Source organism: Sparus aurata, chromosome 4, assembly GCF_900880675.1.
Source record: "Sparus aurata chromosome 4, fSpaAur1.1, whole genome shotgun sequence".
Classification (NCBI taxonomy): domain Eukaryota; kingdom Metazoa; phylum Chordata; class Actinopteri; order Spariformes; family Sparidae; genus Sparus; species Sparus aurata.
In genome coordinates this window covers 13,925,546-13,952,874 of record NC_044190.1, presented here as the reverse complement: position 1 = coordinate 13,952,874, position 27,329 = coordinate 13,925,546, and the positions used below count along the sequence as shown (strand labels likewise).

The 27,329-nt window shown below is 39.6% G+C and overlaps 1 protein-coding gene across 1 annotated transcript; it reads right to left on the bottom strand.

Annotated features, from left to right (window-relative positions):
• Positions 1-1,878: 1,878 nt before the first annotated feature.
• On the bottom strand, positions 1,879-27,329 carry LOC115580205 (CD81 antigen). The gene is made up of 8 exons (XM_030414278.1): positions 27,075-27,329; positions 18,305-18,419; positions 10,337-10,434; positions 9,269-9,343; positions 8,154-8,273; positions 6,413-6,511; positions 4,506-4,589; positions 1,879-4,338 (listed from the first exon to the last, which is right to left on the bottom strand). Exons 1-8 carry the CDS (start codon positions 27,138-27,140, stop codon positions 4,276-4,278), a joined length of 720 nt encoding a protein of 239 aa, XP_030270138.1. The 5' UTR covers positions 27,141-27,329; the 3' UTR covers positions 1,879-4,275.

Here is a 27,329-nt window from a genome sequence, read left to right as displayed (position 1 = left end):
ACCTAGGACCTGTTTGCCTTGGGAGACCCTACCAGGGGCATTAAGCCCCGGACAACATAGCTCCTAGGATCATTCGGGTGCTCAAACCCCTCCACCACGATAAGGTGCCGGTTCAAGGAGGAGGCCAAAAAATATGCTTAAAAAAAACCCAAAAACATATACTTCAGTTGTTTAGGAGAAAGCTTCACTACTTTCCGCTGGGAGCCTCCAGAAATGTTTGTTTGCTACCTCTGAAGAACGAACATCACACACAAGTAAAAACTTTCCTCTCCAAAAACATGGGATACTGTTTAAACTTTTTAAACATCAAAACTGAGATAATCTATCATAACAACGCTTGGCCAAACTCAGCATTCTACTCTGAAGTGACCGTGAGCCTCAGTCATTCCTTAAAATGCTTCTAAAAATGATGTCTGTTAAAATTATTCATAAAAAAACCAAGGAGTAATAATACCACACATCTGCTTCACACTAAAGGTAACACAAAGTTAACGTGTCAACAATTGTAACTGTATTGTAACTACCTTTAAATTAACTTCACTCTGAAATGTACCCTGCTGTGCGCCTTAAAAAATGGGAACTGAGGAAAATATAGAGCCCAAACACTTGCCTTTGTCTCCATCTCGTGGTCAAAAAACGCCACTGTCCCAGTTGTTTTATTTTGAAAGCAGAAAAATGGATAACCCTTCTCTCTCAGGTCAAACTGAAATGCTGACACTCCTTAAGCTCAGCTGATTCACACAGGCGAGAAGTGAAAGTGAGCAGCTTTCATCATTACAAGCTTGAGGATCCCTGTTGCTGTTTCAAGTGTAGTTCAGTGTTCAGTGTTAGCTCAGATACAGAATTAGAGACATGTGCCCTTTTACTCAGACTCATAAGCTCTGTGTATGATGTGAGCATAATTCACAATGAACAGTCAATAACAAGAGGACCCAGCAAAATGCCCCTCACCACATGAGAGCCCCGGTCTGAGGCGTTTCTCACTGGCAACAAATTATAATAATCATCATAAATAAACGTTAAATTAATAATTAAACTTAATTTAATATTTTTTCACAGTTAACAAAAGTTGACATGCTTTACAAGCAGTGTATTAAGCAATTGACTATTGTCAAGTTGTAAGTGATGTTTATACTTTTTAAATAGTAAATACATACTGTGTAGTTCATCTGTAAACATTATTTGGATGGCGATTATAAAGTTGTAACTGATTTTTGTTAGTTTGGTTTATGAAGCATTTCATTGTCTGTTAACAGTGAAATAAGTTGTAACTATGGTTTAATAAGCTAGGATAACTTTTTATATAAAAGCTTCACTAGTTCTGGACCTGACCAAATGTGATATGTGGACACAAGTGTTAGTGTTGAATCTCTGACCAGAGAAGTGTTTTTTGCAGAATATTATGATATCCCTGTGAAGCTGACCTTCGCCTTTTTTAATATATGATGTAATCACTTCATCTTTTTATCCTTGTGGACACTTGATGATTGAGTTATGGCCATAATCATTGTGTTTTTGTTTGGTGAGGTCACTGTGACTTTTGACCAAATTCTAATCAGTTGTTCTTTGTACCAACAGAACACATTTTTGAAAAATTCCCTTAAGGATTCCTGGGATATAATTTCCACAATGGGTTGGATCAATGGATGGACAACCCGGAAACATAATGCCTTCGGACACGGCTATCACAGTGAAGGACATATAAGGTTCGAGTCAGTTGACTAGATGGTAAAATGAACCACTCACTGGCTGCAGTCTCCTTTAGCCTTCCTGTGTGTTCCCTTTTTAAGTCAATATCATCTTTTACATTTTTATTGGCTTCCACTTTTCATATTAGTAACCCCCCCCCCCCCAAAAAAAAAGAAAGAAAAAGACAAGATCACCTGACAGTTTTATTTGTAAAATACATTTAATCCCTTTATATTTGGGCAAACCAAAGTCTACAAGGGTAGAGAGGGGTTAAGATTTAAGTGGCAGTGGGTCCTGAATGTCAGTTTCTAATTCAAAAGGCAAAAACATGGACAATACTGTCAGACAAACAAAGCTAGAGCCCTAATCACCTTTTTAATAATTCTGAGGCGCAACTAGCTGATGTGTTGAAGGTCTGATTTCCTCTCAGTCGGCACTGCCACGAAATCCTCCTCCATCTCTGCCCAGACTCCTTCGACAACGTACCAGACAAAGATACCACAATACAAGAAAGAAAAAAAAAAAAAAGGCATACATTGTCTTTCTACAGCCTTCATGATTTTCATTAGTACAATACTTCAGAGCTGTAAATATTACAAGACACTTTTACTGGTTCTCAGTTATGAAATGTTAGGAAGGTTACACAAGATGATATGATTTAATGTGAGCGTGTTTATGACCCGTCAAACTTGGAGCGTTGTGGTGCGTTAGCGTCAGCAGCAGCCTCAGGGCAAAATATAGTTGAGCCTATCAGGTGGTGGAGTAGATACCCTGCTGGACTGAGCAAACAGCATGTGAAGTTTCCAGGAGGGAGCTTTCTGACAGCCTGAACTTCAGCAGGCACTTGAAACTGATTTGTCGTCAACACTGTAGCTGTTGTGACTGTGGTGTTATATGCTAGTACAAATATCACTACTGCAAACAGCCTGGGACAGCTGAAAGAGAGTAGACACAAAATCATGAACACTTCAAATCTAATATAGCTCTGGAAAACACAAACGTATCCTACTGACAAATTTTAGATTTTTGATTTCAAGGTAAGGTGAGTTGTTTTAAGGGGAGTTACGTGCTGGAACGAGGTTGCACTTATTTTGACTCAATTTAACTGGTGTTCATGATATTGTGTCTGTCCCAGTTCTGTACGTGCACACAAACACGTTAGCTCAAACTGTTTTTGAGGTGTATACAAGGCCAAACCGACATCTAAGCAACAGAAGCAAGGGGGTCAAGAAGCTTAGTGCAAACCACTGAGGGAGCTGCTTTTGTCCTGTTCTTGCCCTGCACAGGGAGCAGTAATTACATGAACAGGGACATTGTGTAGAGTTAGTAGGCTGTGAGGCTGGGGGGACAGGACAATGACACAACAAGATGTCAGATGAGACGGGACTAGACTCAACCAGACGAGACACCCCGGATCCGGAACACCAAACGAAGGATCTTTTTGTTGTTGCAAAGACAGGCTGGAGTTTCACCATGCCAATTTCTTCCAGAGCTGAACCACCAGGTACAGTTCTCTTTTACATTTATCTTAATCTTTCAAATCCACTTGCACAAAGATCACACCAAAAGGGTTTTCCAGATATATTTCAGAGAGATTTCTGAGGCAAAACAATTTTGTTTCAGTCACGCATGATTTCTGTTTCTGCCTCTGCTTTCGATGCTAATTTAATTAAAATTCATTAGAATTACATGGAAGAAATAATACAATCAGACTTGCTCTGTATGCAAATGAATTACCTTTTTTTTCACCATGCTATTCAAAAACTTGCCAAGCAGAAGAAGTTTGTGTTTTTAGGTATCGTTTGTGATTACAGGACTAGATTCAAATTTGTACAAGTTAATTCTGTCGAAGGAAATCTGACGACAACTAATGAAGAAATACTGAGCACTCTTCTCACTCTTTTCACTTTTGGAAAATCGATGAATGACAAACACCCAGAGACAAATCAACAGCCAGAACAACTGAGATTCCTTCGTTAGTCAGTTCCTGCAGGGTTGGCATATATGGTGAGGCCAACACTAGTGCTTTAACAGCGCTGGTTATATACACCATCCTCTGGTTCAGTCTAGGGCAAGACAAACAAGCAGAGTGTGCAGGAAAAATACAGAAGACGGATCAACTGTAATATAATATCCATGCTCAGGCAGTCATAAAGCACTGTTAATATATATATTTATATACAGTTTATACATAAAACAGTGGAAAAACATGGATAAAACCAAGAATATAAGAGCATGATCATAGGCAAGAAAGCATTAAACAACTAAAGAATCACTAAAGGATTAGAGCACCAGGACTGGTGAGTGTAACTCAGGTGTGACACAGTGATATCATATCTACATATCAGGTTAGGATAGCACTGGTTAAATATGCATAACAGCATGTGTGACTAACAAAAAAAATATTTGACAGTGTAATGAAAACGCTCAATGAAGGATGATTTATGTTGTCTTCTCAAAGAGCTGACGAAATCCAGCAAGCAATATATGTGATGTTTCCTGCTTATAAAAGGAAAAGAAAGAGAATGAGACAGACACTGCAAGGTTGTCCTTCCCTCATGACGAGTAGACTGGCAGCCCATTGCTTCAGTACACCGGACTGTTCCGGATCCCACAGCACAACACCATGCTAAAGATCATCTCGAAGATCTGGGGGGATGAACACATGGACAAGTGTTGGTTTCATATTATTACAATGAAATGTTCTTTTAATCCTCAGATGAAACTATTCCCAACCAGTGCACTTATTACACAGGGCAGAAATACACCAAGTTATTTAAAGATTTCACGTTTTTGTGATGTGTAGTTGTTCTCACCATAATGACTGCAACCACCAGAGCAGCGATACCAATAAGGTAAATCTTATCTGAAAACAACTCATCGATCCTTTGGTGGCAACTCTGCAAAGGAAAACAATCAAAACATAGAATTGATATCTGCTCCAAAGTAGAAAGAACAACTTGATTGCCCTGTAAAATGATTTCAAAGTCAAGAGGGACAAAAGTGCTCATTTGACTTTAGGTTTTCAGATTAAAAACCATCCCATTAGTGTCCAGGCAGGCTTCTTCTTTATTCAGAGGCTGGGAAAAGCAAATGTAAGGAGGAGTTAACACTGTTTAGCAAATATCAACTTTGCTAGGACTATTTGCTGTGCCTTGTAATTCAGGCAACCTTGTGATGGTAAAGGTTATTAAACTAATTTAACCAACCTGTTTTAGAATGTAACTGGCATCAATGCAAGAGCAATGCTAAAAATACTACTAAGTACAGTAATTTCTCTGGCTCTAGCAGGAACTGCATAAATGCTATAATAGCGTTATAATATCAACCATCTTAGTGCTGACAAGCAAATGTAAGTGTATTAATTTGCAAAATCAGCATGGTGATTATATAAGAATAACCTGGTAAACATGAATGTGCCAGCACTGTCAGTGTGGACATGCTTTGGTTTTAGTTCAATGCATGGTTGTGAATATTTACCACCCTGCTACATCTATCAACTATTATCGTGCGATTGCTCATAAAATTCGCAGGGCGTGCTGCAACATAACAACAAGATAGTTCTTCAATTCTGTCACCTTTAAGAAAATTAAACTAGGTACACAGGTTCTCCACAAGCATGTGCACAACATTATATCATTTTACCAACAGCGAGAGATTTTATGTACCTGTTAGCAGCGGGAGCGTCTGAAACCTCTGAACTCAACAATAACTAGGGGTGTCCACTGACTCTTGACCTGACAGTGTATCTGTGCTTTAAATATGGAGCTGGAGCCAGAAGGGGTTTATCTAAGCTCATCATAAACACAGGAAGCAAAGGGACGAAGCTTGGCTCAGTCTAAATTTAAAATGTACCACAGAGAGCACCTTTAAAGCCATAACCTGTTAATTAGTGGTAACATATTAAATCCCTTATGTTCAATCCAAACCCAAACATTCACGTACAATTATTGTACTGTAAATACAGAAGTTATTTGCTGTAGTGATTTCTTGTGAACAACAGCCAGGAACAGGGACTTGCCACAGTTTTTCTGCCAACATGTAACTCTCAATGAAACCGCAAATTGTTTTGTAATTTTTTACATTTCTGTTTGTGTACAGATTTAACAGATTTAACAAGAGACAAAATGTTAATTCATGTGTTTTATGAGGTATTGGAATATTTCTGATATTTAGCAGGTCCAGACTCGCCGTTTCTCCCTGCTTCAAAAGCCCACTTTTCACTATGCTATACCCGCCTCAGCCTCTGTGTGTTAAGCACCCCCTGTACTTAACACACAGAGAGTGGTATCAGTCTGTATCAGTCTCCTAATCTAACTCACATTCCCTGGTGAACACTTTGTTTAAAACTGGCTACTTTCCATTAGGCACACTGACGTAACTTCCTGCTACACCGAAATGGAACAGAGCAATCAAAAGCTCAGGAACATTAGCTCCAGCTATTCTTTGACAAGAAGAGGTATCTGTTGTGTGAAATGTCCATTTTTTGATTAAAATACATCAGAACAAACATCACAGTAATTATGTGGTATTGAACAACCTTCTGAATAATGATGAATATAAATATGGTCAGTTTGAACTTTATTTGATCTGAAATGTAACCTACTCAAAATGACAAGAAAAGTCTCGCTTTTATCCAGTGTAAACAAAACCTCCCAGACTGCCCAAGCTGTTAATGCATGAGAGTGGTGATACAATTGTTGAGTTGAATGATTGCACTTACGACGAAGGTTCCAGAGTTGGGGCAGAAGTCAGTTAGGCCAAACTTATCTGTTAATGTTGTCAGCACAGAGGTCCCTGCGCCTTTACCACAGCAGCTCAGCTGAAACACAAAACAACACAGTGATTATCTCTGTCCTCTATAGAGTCATTTCTAAAGTAACCTAAAAATGCAAAACATAAATAGTTCAAGACAGATTTTAAAGTGACATAATTTATAGCGATTTTATCATCTCTGAAGTGGTCTGGGCATCTCATTAGGATGCCTCCTGGGCGTCTCCCTTGAGAGGTGTACCAGGCACGACCAATTGGGATGAGACCCTGGGACTGATCTAGAACTTGCTGGAGGGACTAAATATCCCACCTGGCCAGGGAACACCTTGGGATCTCCCTGGAGTAGCTGGAAAGTGTTGCTGGGGAGAAGGATGTCTGGAATACCCTTCTAAGCCTACGGCCTCCACGACCTGACCCCAGATAAGTGGTAGATGATAGATGGATGGATACGGACAGCAAAACTGCTATTGGCAATGACTGCTCAACATTGGTGTTGCGAGGAGGAGCCAAGACTAAGTCTTTCAACACTGCAAATTTAATTATCCATAGAAGTATAGTAGGTATAATAGAAGTGTTTTACTGACAATTACAATGAGTTTGTGGCAGCAGATAAGGAAAAGGAGAAAACAACAAGTAACCAGCAGTGGGAAAAAATAAATCACCAGCAGTCTCTTATCCAGTCCTTAGATAAAGCCAGGCAAAACAGCCAAGACCATCCAACGGCAAAAGGCATCACACAGAGCCTGATGGACTTGACAGCTAGCCATTTACATTGGTGAGGTTGTTGGATGCCAATGATTTTTGGACTATGCTGAGCCTCGCTGCACACTCCCTAGTCAGAGGTATTTTTCTGATGTGGTCTTACCTGAATTGCAAGTGGTCATTCACAACAACATTAATAGGCTCACTGCCAATGTCAATTGGGTGAGTTTTACAACAGACATTTGGATGTCAAGTTTTAGCCCTGTTAGCATGCTGAGGCTCACGGCACAATGGACAGATAAAAACTTTGAACTTAAAAAGGCTGTCCTTCATTCACACGGCAGCTGCAATTCCAACTGCTTTTGATAGCATGTTTGGAAAGTGGAAAATCCCTGATGAACAGTTGTACAATCCACTTTTCACATGTTCTCTGTGAACAGAGGTTATGTTAACATACCTTTTCACTTGTGAAATTGGCATTGGCGTGGTTTATCGGCCAGTCGAGTTGTATAATATTGGCATAATGGATATCGGCAAAAAAAAATCAATATCCTGCATCCCCAGTGTGAAGCGAGGAAGAGGTGGGCTAAAATTGTTAATGATGAATGATGGCATGCAGACCCTTTAAATAGGGGGAGGGCCCCTACAACATACATGAACGTATGGTTGAATGTAATAAAGAGCTTCTGTTGAGGGCCCGCGGGGGCATTACCCCTAGTGAGACACTCACTCATGCTACTCAGAAAACTGGAGTTATGCAAATAAACTAAAAGTCATAAAAAGGGTCCTGAATTGTACATCAACATGTGTGTTGTTTATTCAATATGTAAATGATTGAACAAATCATCAAAAGAGTGAAGACTCGAGCTGGTAGGTTTTATCAATGAACCGTTGACTTAAGGCAGGTGATTGTGCATATTTTTAACTTGCGCAAAAATTCAACAGAATTTTTCTGATATAAGTATTATGTATGTAATGTACATTCATACCGTCTCATGGAAGACCTTGAGCACTGAGGCGGCAGCCTTTGTCTTGTCTTGGTCACTGATGGTTTGTACCATGGCTTTGTCATACACAGTGTCATAGAAGTTAGTCATCTCCGTCGACACCTGAAACAGGACAAAAGACACTGTTAGGAGCTCAGCCTCAAACTTCAAACGTACTTTGACCTGTTATCAAGTACATTAGTCTTAAGTGTAAGGAAGAGACACGACACAATAAACATCACACAAATTACATTTAAGACAAATTGACAGGGCATTCAGACTAAAAATATCTCCATGTTAAAGAACTAAAGTTGTATTTTAACCCCAAGGGTTTTTCAACAATGCTTGCTTATGGTCTGAAGTTATTTCCAGATTCCCCAGACTCAAAAATATTCTTAATTGTGTATGATATAAGATAACCTTCAACCTATAGCCTGTTTCTCAAGTTGCATTTGTATACTCTATCTATACTCTATTTATATACACTTTGTACAACACTAGAATATACGCACTTTGATTGTATGAAAATATGTTGTCACATAAATATAGACAAATATAATTTAAAATAAAACATGAGCACAGACATTTGGATTTCTGTCTTCCATCTTTGTTTAGATTAGGGAAATACAGTCATAAAGTGGGAAATGTGAAAAAATATCTATCATTTGTATATTCCATATTACAGTGGATGTAATATTTTTTTGTTTAGAAGGTTAAGACTCTTTGAGGAATAAAGGATTAACCTTTAGTAGATCAACCTTCAAGTACCTTCAAGCTTCTGTGTTTTTCAACAATCAATGGGTAATTGTTAAAAAAAACAGATACTTAAGATCTCCAGTGATGGTATACATGAGAGCCAAAACTGTGGCTAAGAGTGGATTAAGGTAGTAGACAGTATATGTAGGTAGTCATGATAATGATGTTTTGCATGCTACTACAAATTTTAACTGCTGAGTCTCACTTTCACAGCTTGATGTGGGAACCTTTCAGTCTAATGGCATATTAAAGTACATCTGAAAATGCAACTGACAAAAATTGGTCTTTATTGGTATTTACTGAACTTTTGGGCTCAATGTTGCATGCCTATTTCAAACTCTAGAGTATGTTGGCAGTCTTACAGTGTCTTTGTGCATGAAGCCCCAGATTCCTGCTGCAACTTCACAGGCGAACAAGATGACCAGGCAGGCGAAGAACTGCAAGACAGAGACATTATATAGGTGGTCCATTTAAACATTCAGCTAATCGCTTAATGAGACAAAATATTTTTTGAATTCAAAAATGCTCTGTGGAGTTTTTCTAGTATACAAACAAAAGTTATGTTGCATCACAAAAACACAATATGTACTATATCTTAAGACCCCATCAAGTCAAATTCAATGTTAAAGTCTTTTTTATCACATACATCTCTCTCCATATCTCATCCATCAAGCTAGAAGGTGTATTTATTGTCATTACTTAGATACCAAGAATTTAAAAACAATGTTTGAGTCCTTTGAGTCCAGCTAAATCTATTTTATAAAAAAACGTGTTGATAATGAATTGCTGCTCTGTAGTCCAATGGTATGGCAACTGATACCTCTGTATCTTTTGCCAGGAGGGAGCAGGGTTAACAATGACTAAAAAGTTGTTTCGTAGGTATTTGTAATGGTATTTCAGAATTTGTTTCCTGGCGAAAAGTGAGAAAATGTTGATGACTCAACCTGCACTTGGTGACAAAATGTTGTCAAATAAACACTCCAACAAATTTTTATGATGCTACCATAGCTAGAAAGTATAACTTTGTGGTAAGGGGCATAACCCATATTTTGCACTATTAGCATCTGTAAACTGCAATGAATATCTGCAACAAGCCCCTCTGTAGCACCTTTCGCAAGATAACATAAGAAGAAGAAGAATCTTTATTTGTCAGATATGCAAACACACCCGAAATTTGTCCTCTGCATTTAACCCATCACTAGCTGCACATTCTAAGTATACACATACGCACACACACACACACACACACACACTGCAAGCTAATGAATGTATTTCCTTCCTCATAATGCATTTGCTAAGCTTTTTTTCAAATTCAGCAAGCCAGGCTTCCTCATACGCAATAAATGGACCCACCCACCGAAAAAAATACTCCTTGGTGTTACTAAAGGTCTAAAACTCCACAGAGAACATTTTGTGTGACTGTAACTCACTGTTCCCAATAAACACTGGGACTCCTGGATGGCACCATAGCATCCAAGGAAACCAACCACCATCATCACTGCGCCCACAGCAATCAGGATGTGGACACCTGGTAAGGCAGACAGACAGACAGATAGACAGTTAGACAGTATAGATTGATTACCATCCATGGAAACACACATACAGGTAGAAATAAGAGGGCTGATATGAGGATATCCAGCATACTTGACCACATGATTTCAAAGATGCTTCAAAGAGACAAACAAGTTAATGTTAACAGTTATTACAAGAATGGAAACCACTGAAAGGCTTTCAAACCACTGTGGTTTTGAAGCCATTTTAATGCACCCGTGTGGATGCAATAACACATGACGACCAGCAGAAGGCACAGTCTTGCCTTTACGGCCATAGAACAAATTGAGTAATTTCTTGTGAAAAGCGCTTGCTCCATAAATAACACACATCATTTATCATCCAGGACATTGGTTTCTCTTTCATTAAGCACATCTCACCTCACAGTTTCTACAGAGACCTCCATGTTTTTCATGTGATATGCTGTATACTTGCAGGTTAATATTTAACTTTTTGTAGGACAGAGGGCATGCAGTATGGGAAGAAAGACAGGCGTGAATTTGCTTTCAACAGCCATTTCTCTGCTTTGCGTCTTGCTCTTAGTTCCGTTAACCTCGTGAGGTGTGTGGTTGTAAATCCCAGCTATGCACTGGCCTTTATAGTCTAACAGCTGAGAAAAGGAAGTGAAAAATATGCTTATAAGGTCAGGTCAAAGGTCCGATGCAGGGTGATCCAGGCTGGGTAAAAGCTGGGTGGAAAGATAAGACTGGTGAGGAGGAGCATGCTTATACTACAGCTGTTGACTTTGGATAATAAATTAGTGAGTAAACAACTTTCACACAAATTTGTATTCTTTCTAAATTTGGAGACCCTGTGAGGAAAAACAGCCCTTAATCCACAGAAAATTACTGCTTTTTGTTTTTTCCTTTAAAGACCAATCTGCTGTTTTTGCAAGTTTTTGTTCCATAAATACAAATGACTTACCCAAGACTTTCCTGTGTTTAGCTTGTTAAATATATTTTTCCATATAGTAGTTAAATTTTGATAATTTAAGATTACAGTGAGGTCATTTATTTCACTGACAAATATTGGTCTTAACCGTGTGCAGACACGTTTGAGAAGTGAACCGTTAATTGGCGGTGCATTCACATACAGCTTAATGGTTCAGAAATGTACGATATTAGCAATCACCCAATGTCCCGCCCACAAGACTATTTGATTTGTTACACGTCACAAGTAGTGGCCTATCAACACTGAATAATGTGAACCTGCAAAGTAACTACTAACTAAAATTATCAAAAAATGTAGTGGAATGTATGAAGTAGCGGAAAATGACAACACTCAAGTACGGTTACATTCTAAAACTGGTAATTCAAAAATGTTCTAACCATGATTTCCATTTGTACAGCTAAAGTTTATCAGTTCCAAATATCTGTTATCAGTCCCCTTGATTGCTTACAATGTCTATCCGTACCAGCCCTGAACGATACTTGGTAGATACTTAGTTTCTTTACTAAATAAGCCCACTGGGCACCAGCTGGGAGTGCATTTCTCTGTGTTCAGCCCCAGTCTCATTACTCCTGCTTGTCAGCTCAGATATAATTCGATTCTGGACCACTAACGCTTCTGGTCCCGTAAGTCATATCCCCCATCCCCCTCTTCTTTTCTACTCAAAGAGCCACTCCCTCTCCCACACAACCACACACCCACACCACACACACACCCACCCACATATACACACACTCAGGCTAATTTATAAATCGATATCTTGGGGGCTGACCAAGTGCTCACTCCATCTTTTATATTGCGGCTTTCTAGTTTGACACAATCCCCCCTCCCTCTCCCGATGCTGTATGGCAATCACAATCTCTCCCTGTCTTGTCACCGCCCATCTGTCTTTTCTATTTAATGCATTTGCTCATTTGGAATTATGCTCTCAATAATTCCATTTACTTAAATGTCTTTTCCTATTTGTCTTGATTAAATTTACTCATGGATCCTCTTCCATTATGCTCTCTGTTTCCACTCTTCAGGCCGTCTGCATCTTCCTTGTATAGTCTGAGAAGGAGCTGATGGATTATGTGACTCTTAACATTGCTGCATTGCCATGAGATTTGTCACGATCCCCTAAAATTTCATGGCTACAAATAAAAGGACCACATGATGTAATAGGTAGAAATACGAAATTGTTGCTTAACTTACAAAGTCTTGCATTAGTTAAAAAAAAAAAAAAAAATCAATCAAAGTGCTTGCCAAATAGCAGAGTAGTGTCTGAGCAGTAATTCTCTGTGCACCACTGTGCAAGATGTTGATTTCCTTACAATATGAACTATCATCGTTCTTTGTAATGCAGCCAATGATGGTGATGTCATCCAAATACTTCACAATAGATTTCTCTCAATGTCTGGGATTGCTGTCATGGGTCTATAAATATAAGGTATTTTTTGTACAAACCAAAGCATTAGACAAATATTATTTTGTAGTATGTCCTCATGTGTCTTGTTGTGACTTTCCACTTCCTGTCTTTGTCAGTTTCCCCATCTTGCTCCTGCATTGTTTGTTCTCTGGTCCTGTTTGGCTCCCGGTGTTGCATGGTTTGTACTTTTAGTTTTTGTCTTTCTCATTGCTTTTTCTTTTGATTTGCCCCTGCTGTCTCTCTTTTACATTTTTTTGTTGCATGCATTTTTCAGACTGTCTTAAGACTGTCAACCCTATTTCTCTTTTATAACTAGCACAACCATGAAATTATTTATGCCTACTGAGTTTGTTCATCTGCTGACAGCTCGAAAGAACATATAGTAAAAGTGGTACCTCCCTAAGCAAACAGAATATCGTACCTCCAGATCTATTATCCAGATGTGTTTAGAAACCTTGGTGAAGTCATCTGACTATTGTGTATTATACAAAAGCCTTCCTTTCTGCTGCTTCCTGTTCCATGTTATATTTTGTAGATAATTATGAATACTGCAGTCCAGCCATGTAAGGACATTAGATTCGACTTCAGATTGGGATGGATGCAATGGAAAAGACCTTAAAGATGGAATTTCTTAGAACACTGCAGACTAAACAGGAAACGATAGAGAGAATAACTTTAGTGTCCTTTACTTTAATGAACAAGCTGTAAGACAAAGACCAACATGAAAGGGGAATGAATTGTTGATTAACATTTGTCAGGTGACAATATTTAAGTCCGATGACTCACAATTAATGCTAAGGTTGCCAATACCAACCCTAATGTCCACTTGAATAGCTAACTGTTTGCTAACACTTTTGCCATATACACCTCAGAAGCTGACATGGTTTTCCGCTGGCCAAGTTGCAGAAAAAAACAAATCTAAAACTAGATAATTTTATTAGTTAGAACATCATTTTTGTATAAGCAAGTTACAGTATTTTTATGTTCTTTGTCATGCTCTATCAGAGATCACAATCCAGCAGATGTCTGACATCAAATGTAACACTGTAACTGTATTTGCTCATCAATAATCACATCTGTGTTTTATTTTGTTCTCGATCAATACCTTACACTTCTTCGTGGCTGCATTCCCCGAAATGAAAATCTGTGATTTAATATTGGGAGGCTATTGTCCAGTTCACGCGAAGAGCAGCATATGACAGTGATCATGTGCAGCAACATGTGCATAGGTCCAAACAACAGTGAAATATGCACATCTCAAGTTCCAGTCTCGACCTGGATTGTTCTATTCAATTCCAAACAATTTGGGAACTCAGAGGGGATATTCCTCTGACTCCAGTTCTATTTTTGTGAGGTGCTACTGGATAACTTTAAAGTCCCTATACAGCATACAGCAATTACTACAGTGTGTCATGTTGGTTTCATTTCCATCCAGTGCGTCACTACAGACTGCAGCTCTAATGTAAAACCCATAATCAAATTACATTACATCTTTTTTTTTTTTCATCATAAACTCAAAGTCAGTTATAATTCAAATAATCTTTAAACTTGTAGTTACCATAGTTCTAACCTATTCATAAGTTACAATGTCAAGCTCCAGTCTTGTGACTTATATAAATAAACATATTCAATTATTCTATTTGTTGAATGAAGGTCCTATTCAGAGTAGAGCACACTTGCACCACTAAGGCAAGTATCATAGACCAACGTTAAACCCAGAAGTTGTCTATCTACTGCAAGGCTGTGCAATAATTCAAACTAACATTTAACCATTTGTTAGTTTGAATTGACCTACATTCTTAATCTGAAATTACAATCTGGGGACCATATGATTTTGTAAAAGTGCAGTTCATTAAGTTTTACAAGAAAACATGGGCACACTTGAAATGATTATTCTGCTGTGGTTCAGTTGACTTTGGTTGTTTTATGTTGGTATACTTTAGAGATTAGACATCAGTGACATCCAGGGATAGAAAATGAAAAAAAACTTTACTATTTACAGAGAAACTGACTGTGTGTCTAATTCTGCAGAAAGGCGGAACAAGGGTGGCCATTGGGTAATTGTGTCTGTGAGGGGGTGGGGTGAGAGAAAGGGGAGAAGCAGATGTAGGACTCCATATTGAAAATTTCCTGGCAGCAGGGGATGAAGACAGGAGAGGAGGGGAGGGAAAAAGAGCAGACAGAGATGGAGAGAGGGAGGGAGGGAGGGGAGAACTAGAGGAAAAATAAGGGTAAGCGAGACTGCGAACACTAACCATAACCAGATGGGGAAATGGGGGGGAGCAACAGTGGAAAGAAACCGATCGGAGAGAAGGAGAGGAAAACTTTCACAGAAAAGGATGAAGACGGGTGGGGTCGGTGAGGAGGAGTAGAAGGGGACGGAGAAGGGAGGGCCAGTGAGGAATTTTTTCCTACACTGACGAGGCTTTTTCTCCCCTCCTCGGGAATGAGAGGGAGGCTTTATGTAATGGGTAGGATGCAATCATTGAGAAAGTCCCCGAGTGGTTCCTCTCTGACTGCTGAGGCTTTTTTCATTGAACAACCGCAGCTATGTTGCTGCAGAGGTCGGCACAAACAATGATCCAAACACCCCCTCCATTTCTATAGCTGTGTTTGAGATGTAGATGGGCGACTTTCTCCCATTTATTTTGTAATCATACAAACTCTGCATTTTTCGATCAACTCCCCTTTTATCTCCCTTTTTAGACTCTTTCCTCAGGAAGCAGATGACTCAGATTGCTTATGCAGATGGGAGGAAGTGACTGGGGTAATCTGAATTGATGCTGGTTGCGGAGCTTGAGAGGTGAGAGTGACTAACTTCATGTGGGAGTGAAACTTTTTCGGAGTCATATGATGAGCTGTGAGTCCTCTGTTAGTCCTGGTCACAAGTCGCTGGTGATCTGGGAGAGGCCGGACCGCCCCACTTTGTTGTAGTGTGCTTCACACCACTTTTATATTCTCACACGCAGGTTCTGAGGGGCAGCGCTGTACTAACTGTCCTGTACAGTATATGCAATTGCATGAAATAATGCTACTGTACTGTTGTGCTGTCAAAATCATTACATTTTATTTGAGTATGATTTAATTGTGTTTTTGTGTTTTGCATTTTGTGACAAAGCAGTGTCATTTAGCTTTGCAACTAGGCCTAAATCCATGTTAAATTAAATGGCTGTCATCAAAACTATGCTGTGGTTGGCAAATTCATCTTCAAATAGTTTCTGAAATTATGTTTCACCTCTGGCCCTGCTGCACATAGTTTTATTTAGCTTCTTCTGACACTATTCTCTGTACCTATTGTAGAGAAAAAATTGCTCAAGATAGTTAATGTCGAAGGCTGCTTGACTTTATTTTCAATACTTTCAATCCAACTATGATTATGCTAATTGACCAATTAGGAAAGCTTGATGGAAGCACCAAAATACAACACATTTTCAAGTACTACACTCACTTGAGTTTATTTTCCTTTTACCAGCATTTATGGGACAAACAGGGGATATAAATCTGGCTGTTGAATGAATAATGATGTAGTTACAGTTTACATTTATAATTAGCTGTTTCAATTAAATTGCACAATTGTACACTGGGTTTTTACAGACTGTAATCAAGTAGCAAAGGGACTTTAGGTCTGTAAACTATTTGTAAATGCTGTTTAGAGGCTGTCCTCTCAGTCATATTCTTGCTTCAGAAAGTAAGTAACATGGTCTCATTTCAATTAATTGGCACTACTGGTTTTTGTTTCCGACTACTCAGACATTCTTCCTCATAAGTCTGTGACAGTTTGGAAAGAACCAAAAGAACCACAACACATGCTTTCAGTGGAACAGAGATGGTAACCACAAAACTACTGTTAATATCATGTTTCATAATAGTTGATGGTTTGTACTCAAACTAACTACTCATCAAACTATTCAGGTAAAGGAGATTTATAACTATTTGTTAACTTAATAATAATGAATATCACATTCATCTCAATCAATAGGGCCGCATTGCCTACAGGACATCCACTTACCCTGGCCATTAATAGTTAATGTGGACCTATCATTATATCACTTTAATTCCATTGCAGCCAGCAAAGAAACATCACTGTGATCAGGTTTTTAATATCATTAAAGACATTGATATGCCAATACTTCAGATATAGCTATACAGTTTTAATAAAACACATTTGCTACATGTATCACTGCATTTGTTTAGGTAGCATTCATCAAAGAAGTCCCTCCTCTGAGGTAATGAAAGGTGAAGTAGGTAAGGTAGGGTAAAACTGTTTCAACCCTGTTTGGCTTTGATATAAATTCATGGAATTTTACAGTGATCACATAACATATCAGGATTTATTATATGTATTTTAATAAATAAGTTTGACGTACATATGTTTAATGTATTAGTTTGTATTTTGGAGAGTATTGAATATTTTATCAAATCCACTTCGTATTTTATAGGGCTCTATCTTATGCTCTGCGCAGCACAACACACAGCGCAGCCTAAGTGTCAATGCTAGTTTCAGACGGATGCAGTTGTCACTTTTATGCCCAGCGCCCACATTGGGTAAATAGCAATAGCTCACCCGTGGACCCCTGGGAGGTGCACTGATGGTGGATTGCTATCTTGAGGCAGCAGAATGTGACAGTGCCACAGACCAACAAAAAGCTGGTCTAAATTCAAAAGCGCACTCTGTTTACTGCTATTTTAAGGACGCATTAGATGCGCCTACACAGGCGGGTTCATACCGTTCATACACTCTGATTTTATGATTCGGGAAGTTGCTTTCAGTTATGTTAAACATTTCCATGAACGCAGTAAAGTATGGTAACAAAAATCGTGGCGCGTTTTAATCCACAAAACTAAAAGTTGTAGTTTTAAACGAGGGAACGAGTCAGGAGTGTTACATAATCGATGAAGTTTATCAGCTGTTCCTCGTGCACAAATGTGCATGTTAATGTAGAGATTCACATATTGTCTCTGCTGCTGGAGGATCACTGCAGGTAATTTCATTAATATTTTCTTCATTACGGACGTATTTCACCCTCTCATCCCACCAGTTAACGGTCAGGGTGACCCGTCCTGCATGATCCACAGACTGAGAATCGTGCACAAACAGAGGGACGCGCAGTAGCACTCCTTCCCCTCATCATATGATATGCAGTCATGCAGAGTTGTTGATGGGATAGATGATATCAGCAGATCAAAGCATATCAGCAAAGACGAGTACCACCAGACATATTTATGTTGCCCTGGTGCACCTGGCTCTTATAGGGAATGGCAGATGACACTATGATTGGTTTGATTTATGTTCCGCCCAAAACACACCAGTGACTAATTCAGAGTCTAAATACAACCCATTTGTGCCGTGTGCTGCACTTTGCGCCTAGATTATCTGAATGGACTTGGACACGGCCCTAAACGCACTAGTGCCTTTAGCTTTAGACCATGCGCTATAGACCATCTAAATAGGGCCCATAACCCCAGTTAGCTCAACAGGTGAGATACATACTGATGTAGAAGGTGCTGGGGGCATGAGCTCCGTCAAATTCCAGCTCCAGCAGGTTGCTGGTCTTGGGGTCATGTCTCAACCACAGGGCCACACCCAGGATCACACCTCCTGCAAGCTGTAACATAAAACACAACACAGTTTATTCAGTACATTTAATTTTGTTCAGTACACTGCACTTCATTGTGCTGATTACATTACATATCGTTCCACATTTTAGAAATAAGCTTGTTCGCTTTTTCTTTTTTTTTTTTAAGTATTTTTTTGGCCTTTTGGCTTTATTGATAGGACAACTGAAGACTTGGACAGCAAACAGGATGAGAGAGGGGGAGTGACACGCAGCAAAAGGACCCGGGCCGGGAGTCGATCCCGGGTCCGCTGCAGCGAGGACAAAGCCTCTGAGCATGGGACGCCCGCTCTACCCACCAAGCTAAACGGGGCCTCGCTTGTTCGCTTTCTTGCCACAAAGTAGATCAAGTATATCCCAGCAGCAGGCTAATGTAGCTTAGTGCAAGACTGCAAGGGGGACACAGCCACAAAGGCAAACACCAGTATTAAAAAATCCAGCCACCAACATGTTTAAAGCTCACATCCTTAACACAGCTTATGTTTTTCAGTGTCTTATATGCACACAAACAGTGATGTTAAAACAACACCACTGAGAGCTAACTGCTTTAACTATTTCTTGTTGAACAAAAGCTGGGCAGTTCAGGCAATGCACAGAAATACTGGAGAAATGGACAAACTGGTGCCATCATCATTTTGAAATTTGTGTTTGTGTATGGTTTAAAGAAATCAGATATTAATATCTCATTTTAAAATAACATTAGGATGAGAATGTTGTGTTAGACTGTGATGTCATTATTTGGTCTCAACCATCAATATTTACTTTATGCCAGCGACTCTCCCTGCCCTGTTGGCCTCTGCGAAGCTCTCTGCCTCTCTGTCTTTACTCTGACTATACCAGTGAACATGCAAGAAATATTATCAGTAAATTAGTGACTAGAAAGATGTTCATACACATATTCTACATTAAGACATGACATTTAACATATTGTTCATAGCAGACCGGCAAAAGCACAAGTGAAAATAATTGTAAAATTTGATAAGGCAGCACAAATTCAGAAAAATCATCCCTGCACAAAATGAAAGCAGGTGTTTGCTGTTCTTCCCTGGAATCTTTGAAACAGGTTAAAAGAAATAAGTCTAGTGTGTACTGTATGACCCACACAGCCTCAAAAAGTATCCACTGTCCTGTAAATCCCCCTAGCTCATAGTGTCAATGAGTTCACAAGAAAATTAGTGATTTCTCTTGTAATTCCAATCTGACAGTCTACTCGAAAATGAAAAACAACTAACCCTTTACTTGAACTATTTTCATTTTGTTTGGAAATGTACTGGTTTGGAATGACAAGCTGCAGATGTATGTTAGTGGTTTTGAAATCCCACCAATAACCCTTTTTTACTACGGTCATGTGTATTTCGTTAAAGACAGTAGGCGTCTTGTTCCTACATTTATTAACAATATCATTTATTTCACTTCCACTGCTGTAAGAAACATAGCTCTGGGATTCCCTTCTATAGAATAATCACTGATTTCTTCGGTTGTCACAGATGATCAGTTTGTTCTGTCACTCACAAAAGATGTATTAAAGCCATTTACCACATTGTTAATATTATAATTTTCAGAATCATTGACAATAAAAGACTGAACCTAATGTATTTGTTTAGAACCATTTGTAATATTATTATTCAATATATTCCATATTCCTTTAACATTATTTAGATTATCATCAAATGTTTCACTGCAGTAGTCCTTCCAACATTCCTTTTTTAATATTAATTAACCTATTCTTGTATTTTCTTATACTTTAATTCTCTGTCTTATGAAACCTTTGTATGGTGTAATTTTTCTTCGTGCAGGCCTTCTGTAATCTCTGGTGATCCATGGATGATCTCTTTATTGATTTTTTCTGCAATATTATTTTATGGGACAATTCGAATCATATAATGACCTGATATATTGATCTCTTAAGAATGTTTAACATGCACTGTCAATATCCTTTTCCTTATATAATGTTCTTTTTATATAACTATATTCATAGCCATCTTATTCAAGTTTCTTCCTTAATCAGGGTTGATCCAAGTTTCAGATATGACACTTCTGTTGAAAGGCAATGTAAACTGACTATCACTATTCCTCAATGTTGTTGAAGTTTGCATACAGGCTTCTGCAGATGAAGTGGATTGTTGTTAATCTGTTTACTGTTTTAACGGTTTAATTAGACTGTTCCTCTTTGTAGTAGCAGCTATTATCATTTATGTTACAGATTAAATTATTTGTCCAGATCGATATCATTTTATTTGGTCTGTTAATTGTGGTGACTATATAAGAACGCATTTTAACAATCTAGACAAATAACATTAATCATATCAAAGTGAGATGGTTACCTACCATTTGACCTTCCACTTCAGCTGACAGAGTCATTATTCAGCTCACAATAGTTTTTGGATATTTGCAGCCTGTCGGCAAAAGTTTGTGTGCACTGTTGTGTGAGTCACATAGTCAGTGTGTGAGAGAGAACCTTTCACCTCCTCAGCTAACCAATTTCCTATGGGAAACCCTTCACAATGCACGTAACCTTATTACTCAAATGCATTGTTCTTTAAGGTGGTCTACAATGACTTAAGCCTTCTTGAGCCTCTTTGTTTGGCCCGGGACAATTTAATCCTAAATATAACATGGAATAGCTTACATCAAAGCAGAAACATATGAACAAGCACATAATAGCAGTAAAATAAACCACTGATGGCAACCCCTCTGCTCAACATGGGTTTGGGTATTTTATAAATCTCATACTTTACTACCTCCAAAGTAGAGCATATAGCCAAAAACAAATTCTGAATAGAAGCAACTAGTTTATCTGAATAGATCTTAACCGACAGACTTAGCCACCCTTACTCCTCCTTATTCTCCTTCTTTAGTATGGTCCATTCCAGAGTTTCAGCCAGCTGATGCCTAGCAACTAGAACAACACCATAACTGGCATGAGTGCCGGAATTCCACACACACACACACACACACACACACACACACACACACACACACACACACACACACACACACACACACACACACACACACACACACACACGATAGAATGACTTGCTAACTGTAAGTAAACTCCCCACCTCCTTACCACGTGAATTACCACTGCGATGAGTCACTGCAATGCATAAAGCTTAAGCATGATTGAAACAGATTTCTGAGAGGCTTTCATTTACAGACTTAGTAGACATGATGAAAAAGGGGCAGGACCCAAACAGAACATGGAAATCTCTGTTTCTTTTACTTGTCTGTGATGAAACAGAAAAGCATCGCGACAGATACCAGTAACTGTGCTCTGGAAAAGTCCTGGTTCCAGGTTAGCTACAGCGTCAGGGACAACCAAAGGGGTGTGACTCACAATTATCCAGTAGCCAGCGGTTTCAATGAGAAAGTAAAAAACTTGTTTATTACAAATCCATAAGACGGCTTTTGAGACCAAATTATCGCATCTGGGATGTTTAAGTCAGAGGGACTGGCAGCTTTTGGAAAGGATCAACCACAGTATTGTTTCAGACCAAGTTTTAAGAATCACTGAAACTTCGATGCATTAGTCAAAACGGTAGCTAAAAGTAGTGGTTGGTCAATCATCTGTATCTGCATTTTATTTTTGCTATTGTCAGTAGAAATTAAGTAATTTAAAACAGAATGCGATAACAACGCATTACACAAATTCTTCTTAACAGTGTATAGTTTTTGGACACTTGATTACCGCGCACACGTTATGACCCTCGGCCAGCTTAATTGTTTGGGAAATCATGAAGTGATGCATCAGTAATGTTGTGGATGGCAGCAAAAACAAACATCCTTGAGCAGAAATGGATAAAGCAAAGGGTCTTTTGAAAGGCAGGTCCAGCTTCAAAGCCCTGCCAGATGGTTTTCTCGACAAGAACAATTTTATTTGCATTTACTGTCGATGTGAACTGAGTTACCACTGGAGTACGTCTAGTCTCAAATACCACTTGCTGACCAAGCACACAGCTGATGCAGAGAGCCCTCCTCCCCCTCTCCAAAGGCAGACCACGGTGAATCGTTTGCAGTGGACGCCTGGACATCTGTAATTGTGACAAACTTTCAAAATCAATAGCTCAATGGGTGGCTACAGCTTGCAGGCCGATTTACATCATTTAGTTAACCTTTACAAGTGTGAAGATAGTATTCTTAAGGAGTGTTACATTCAGGTCAATGCTCATCTGTTGATGCTTGCTGGGTTTGAGTTGGACAGCATTTGTCATTGTTTTGGATTGTTGCAATAACAATAAACATACATTTACACTCCCATGTTGATATTACAAACTTGAAAAATATCCCTTTAAGGTACATTTAAAGCAGATAAAAAAAAAAAAAGTTCTAAATGTTAACTATGTACAAACATGGGATTAGTCCCAGTTAAATAATTTAGTTGATCTGTGCCACTGTGGCAGATATAAAGACGTGGTAGGGAAATGGGAGGAGAAGGGGAGAAGCTCCAAACACAACACAATCCTATGGTGTTTACAATGTGAGAAGAATGCCACCAATGAAAATTCCCAGATAACGCACTTTGTTGTAACGTTAGCCTGTATATAGCCTGTCTGAAAGCAACAGCTTGCTCATATGAGTTTGTGTTTTTACATGCAACATGTGACATTAGCCAATAATAAAGTATGCTACTGTTGAGTCTCTTAGAGCTAGTCAGATATCTATCGAAATTACGTTACAATCTCGACCTTCGAAATCAAAGGTGGAATAAAGGATTTAGCCACACTCCTAGTGTCAGCATCCCAAGAGGGATAAAGCAACACACAGCATGTCGTGGTGCGGAGAGTGGATTCAGATTGGATCCAGCGTTGTTGCAAAATAACTCAGATTTTCCCATTCATTTTAATCAATCATTAATCATCTGTTTTGGTTGCAGCAGTGTCTGCTGAAAAATTTGAGACGACGAGTCATCCTCTGGAGAAACGGACAGTGTGTTTACTCACTCAGTTTTGCTTTGTGCCCCATTTTAAAACCCAACTGCGCTGCGACGATCACTGTAGAACCGGCATGTTTAACCTACTGTGTCAGACTCATCACCAGAGGTCATAAGCAGAGCAGAACGGGTCAGTAGCGGGGCATGTTTTTTTAGCAGGTAGCCTACAACATTACTTTTCACCCACCTACAATGCAGCACTGAGTTCCCTCTCCAGACAGCTTAACAACCATTCACCCCTGGGCTCACCTAGCCCTAGCAACCCACATGAAGGCCGGCTTGGTGAATGACCGACAGGTGGACCTAACAACTCTGAAAATCAGAGCTCATACGTGTCCTTACCGACTCTGTAAGGACACTCCCACACAAAGTTTAAAAGCCTGCAACATCCCTCCAGTAAGTTACAACTGAAGGAGCCTCTTGGATGAGAGGTGGGTCTAGTCCAGTTGGTTATCTAGCATGTTATTTCTTTACTGTATGTTCAGTGGAGTGGATCTAATGCAGCTGATTGTAAACCGTAGTTGCCGCAGTAAGGTCGCAGCTGCAGCGTCTCTGGGCCTGTTAAGTTGCTGGTTGGTGGAGCAGTGGCAGGACAGCCTAGTAGAAGCTGCTTGCCTATTATCTACATAACAAGCACACACTGACAGTGAGGAGAAGCTCCAGAGGAGGAGTGTCCCCGAGTGGAGCAGCAGGTCAGGAGAGAAGTTTAAGAGGCTGATGTGTCAATTTCAAACCAGACATTACCAGAGCTATAGTTTGAGACAAGTCTCATATTCAGATCGCTGGATTGGTCAGATGTGAGCTAAATCAGCCGCTAAGGACCTGCGCAGCTCAGGCAACCCATAAAACCTCTCCAGCTCTCTATTTATCAAATGTCCTTTTTTCTATCCAACAAATAGAACATTTTTCTATTTCTAATTTGGTGAATGGAAATTTTTACTGGTAAGCCTTTTAAAGACCATACATCATCCTGCTGGCATCAAATTTCACTATCTACACATTAGAGTGATTGAGTGTGCTTAACAGTTCCCAGCATTTTTAGGATATAACTGAGCACTGTTGCACACAAAGTTTTCCCTAATTCAGTACAGTAAAGACTAAGAGGGCCAACAGAGGAGCATTAAAATGGAAAGGACTCATTTGATAAAAGAATAAAAACATAAGAACAGACAAATGTGTCACCTATTCATAATAAAGTAAAGTAACAGCACAGACCACATACTGGATAATCACATAATCAAAACTGAGACAACTGAGATAACTACAACTCTTCTTCCTCTTGGCCTCAGATGCCAAAGACATTATCTCACCATATGTTGCCCGTTCCACCACAGCCTTTGTCGCAACACATTCCAGGAAAACCCAGAAAAATGTCAAAACACATGGGCCACCCTCATCATGTTTACTACAACCCACTGGCACCAAAGAGAGTGTACCTACAAGCTACAAGGCTGACAGTGTAATGCAGTTGAGCTCCTTCTCAGCAAAAACTATTACCATGTGATAATGTTTAGCAAGTTTAAATGTGTTGTAGGACAGTTATAATAGCGTTGGCTAAACCTCACACTTTATGACTCTTATGATTGAGATTCAACATAGAGATGAGGTTTAAACTCCCTGCACAGCCACACATGTTCCTCTGTGAGCTTTCTCTCCAGTGTCTATTTCTGCCTGTTGCCCAGAGTACAGGGGGTTGTAGAATGCTGAGCATGCTGGGGGAGGGAGAGTGGGAGTTTGGGTCTTCTCTGCAGTTCCCAAAAGACTCCTATCTATATACCACCACAGGACCACCCCCCCCCAAACACTGCCCAATGCAATTTATGGCAACAGGAGGTCCCCTTTTTAAAGCGCGCCAGCCTCCGCAGTCAGCTCCTCTATGACCGCACATTACTGTTAAAGCGTTTCTTAAGACGGAGTGAACTTGTCTGCTTTGACAGATCCTTTCAGAGACCTCTTTAGAGCAGCCAATAAAACTAAAAGGACTAAAGTGGAATATGTGTTAAAGAGGAGGAGTCAGAGGGATGCTGTAATGCATCAAAAATCACATTAAAGTCACTTTTCAGCACTTAACATTAAATATGTAAAAAGAGCAAAAAAGCTATTTAGGACAACAGAGCCTTTTACACACTTTTTTGGCCCCAGTTCTGATAAAAGTCCATTTATATTCGGTATCTGCCAATTTAATGTTAACCTAAATGTTGACTGAACATGTTTCTGACACACTGAATTAACAGCTGAAGCCTACTAAATCTGACACACCTTAAATGACACCAGTTACTTGATCCAAGCACCAATCCTTTAGCTGGGCACAGACATCTGCAAAGCTGCTGTCCAACATGAACGGTTGGTACACTGCTTTCCTCTCATGACAGTTAGCATATGAACTCAATCTTTGACATCTGCGACCAGGTTACTTTTTATTTTCACACACTTTAATTTCACTTGGATATTTCCTGCTTTCGATGGCCTTCTTCTGGCACCCATACTTGGACCACATATCTATGAACTCAGCCATAATTTTTTATTTACTTTTTTTTTCACCAAACTTTACACACAAGTTAAGTTTGGTGACTGCATCATTGAAGGCTGTGGCAACAGTCTTGAAAAAATCTGTCCAGACAGACAGACATACATAAACACCTGGCTCAAAAGTTCTCAAAACTGCCTCTGTGGTTGTTCTTGCTGCAACAGGAGTCTCCAAGAACACAGCTCGTCATTATGACGCACACACACACACTGACTCACAAGGTGAAAACAACCATACCAACCTACCAACCATGGTAATAATACAAAAAAACTGCTAGTAGTGCCATTTAACCACAAAACAATCTGTTGATATTGACATCTATAGTAAAATATATAGAGTTTCACTTTTTGAATGAAAAAATCAAGAAAGAAAAGTACCAAGTGCATGAAGAAATGAGCTTCAAGAGAGCAGACTATCCAGCTGCTCTTACACAAGGAGAGTAAAAAACTAAACACCCACAAATGTTTCCATGATCCATCACCCAACGCTGGGCCTTGACTCACCATAGGTCCCCCCTCCACACACACACACACACACACACACACACACACACAGGCTGGGTGGAGGATATAATCCAAACAAAGCAATTTTCCAAGCCCGTGCAAGTCAGTCTCCATTAGTTTAAGGCTCGTACTAAAATCCTAACCAGTTTATCGTGAGCCTCTGTTGTCTTCGAGCTTCTGACAGGGACACAAACTTTATTCAAACTAATGACCCTCGCGTTGTTACTATGTCACGATACACCAACTAACGACTGGGCTCGCTATCGTGGGGATACATGCGTTTCACTTAATGCTGATTTAACACCGGAGCTGACTCATTTACGTTGTTTTGTTTAATAATAAAACACGAGAATTATTCACCACCTAGTCATGGGTGGTTCCCGTTACGTAAATCAACGTTAAAAGCAAACGTGCCTTTTCCATAAATTTGGTTACCCCTAAATTCGCCATAATCACCCCCTGGTGGCGGGAGGGCCGCCGCACGGTTATTATGGCGATACAGCGTTAAATGCGCTGAAAATGAAAGGTGTGCCGTAAATGTTATTGATTCATCACCGTTCATTCATAACGGACTCGAAGCCTAAACAAAACCAAACCGCTATCGGCAGAGGGGGGCTGGTACTAAGCACCGATGTGAACGCACAATGTGTGAACAAAAAAAAACAGACAAGGCTGCTGCTTACCCAGAAGATGAAATTGAAGAAGAAGAGCATGTACTTGATGCATTTGGTGCAGCCTTCGACTCCCATGGTGAACCGTTAGACGGAGATATTCGGCGCAGACTTTGTGAGGACGGCGGGCAGCGGCAGGCCAGGTAGTGCGGCGTGTTGCTAGCTAAATCTGGAGTCGACTGGGAGACCCGACTTCAGCTCGGAGAGCGAGACAACACCCAACTCCTCCCTCCCTCACGATTTGAGCACCCCATCATAATCCAGTCC

Coding starts and splice junctions, on each gene's coding strand:
- LOC115580205 (XM_030414278.1), bottom strand. CDS start 27,140: ATGGGAGTCGAAGGCTGCACCAAATGCATCAAGTACATGCTCTTCTTC. Junction 10,435..18,304: donor CCCCAGCACCTTCTACATCA/GTATGTATCTCA, acceptor CTGCCTTACCAG/GTGTCCACATCCTGATTGCT. Junction 4,339..4,505: donor TGGTGGTTGCAGTCATTATG/GTGAGAACAACT, acceptor TCATCCCCCCAG/ATCTTCGAGATGATCTTTAG.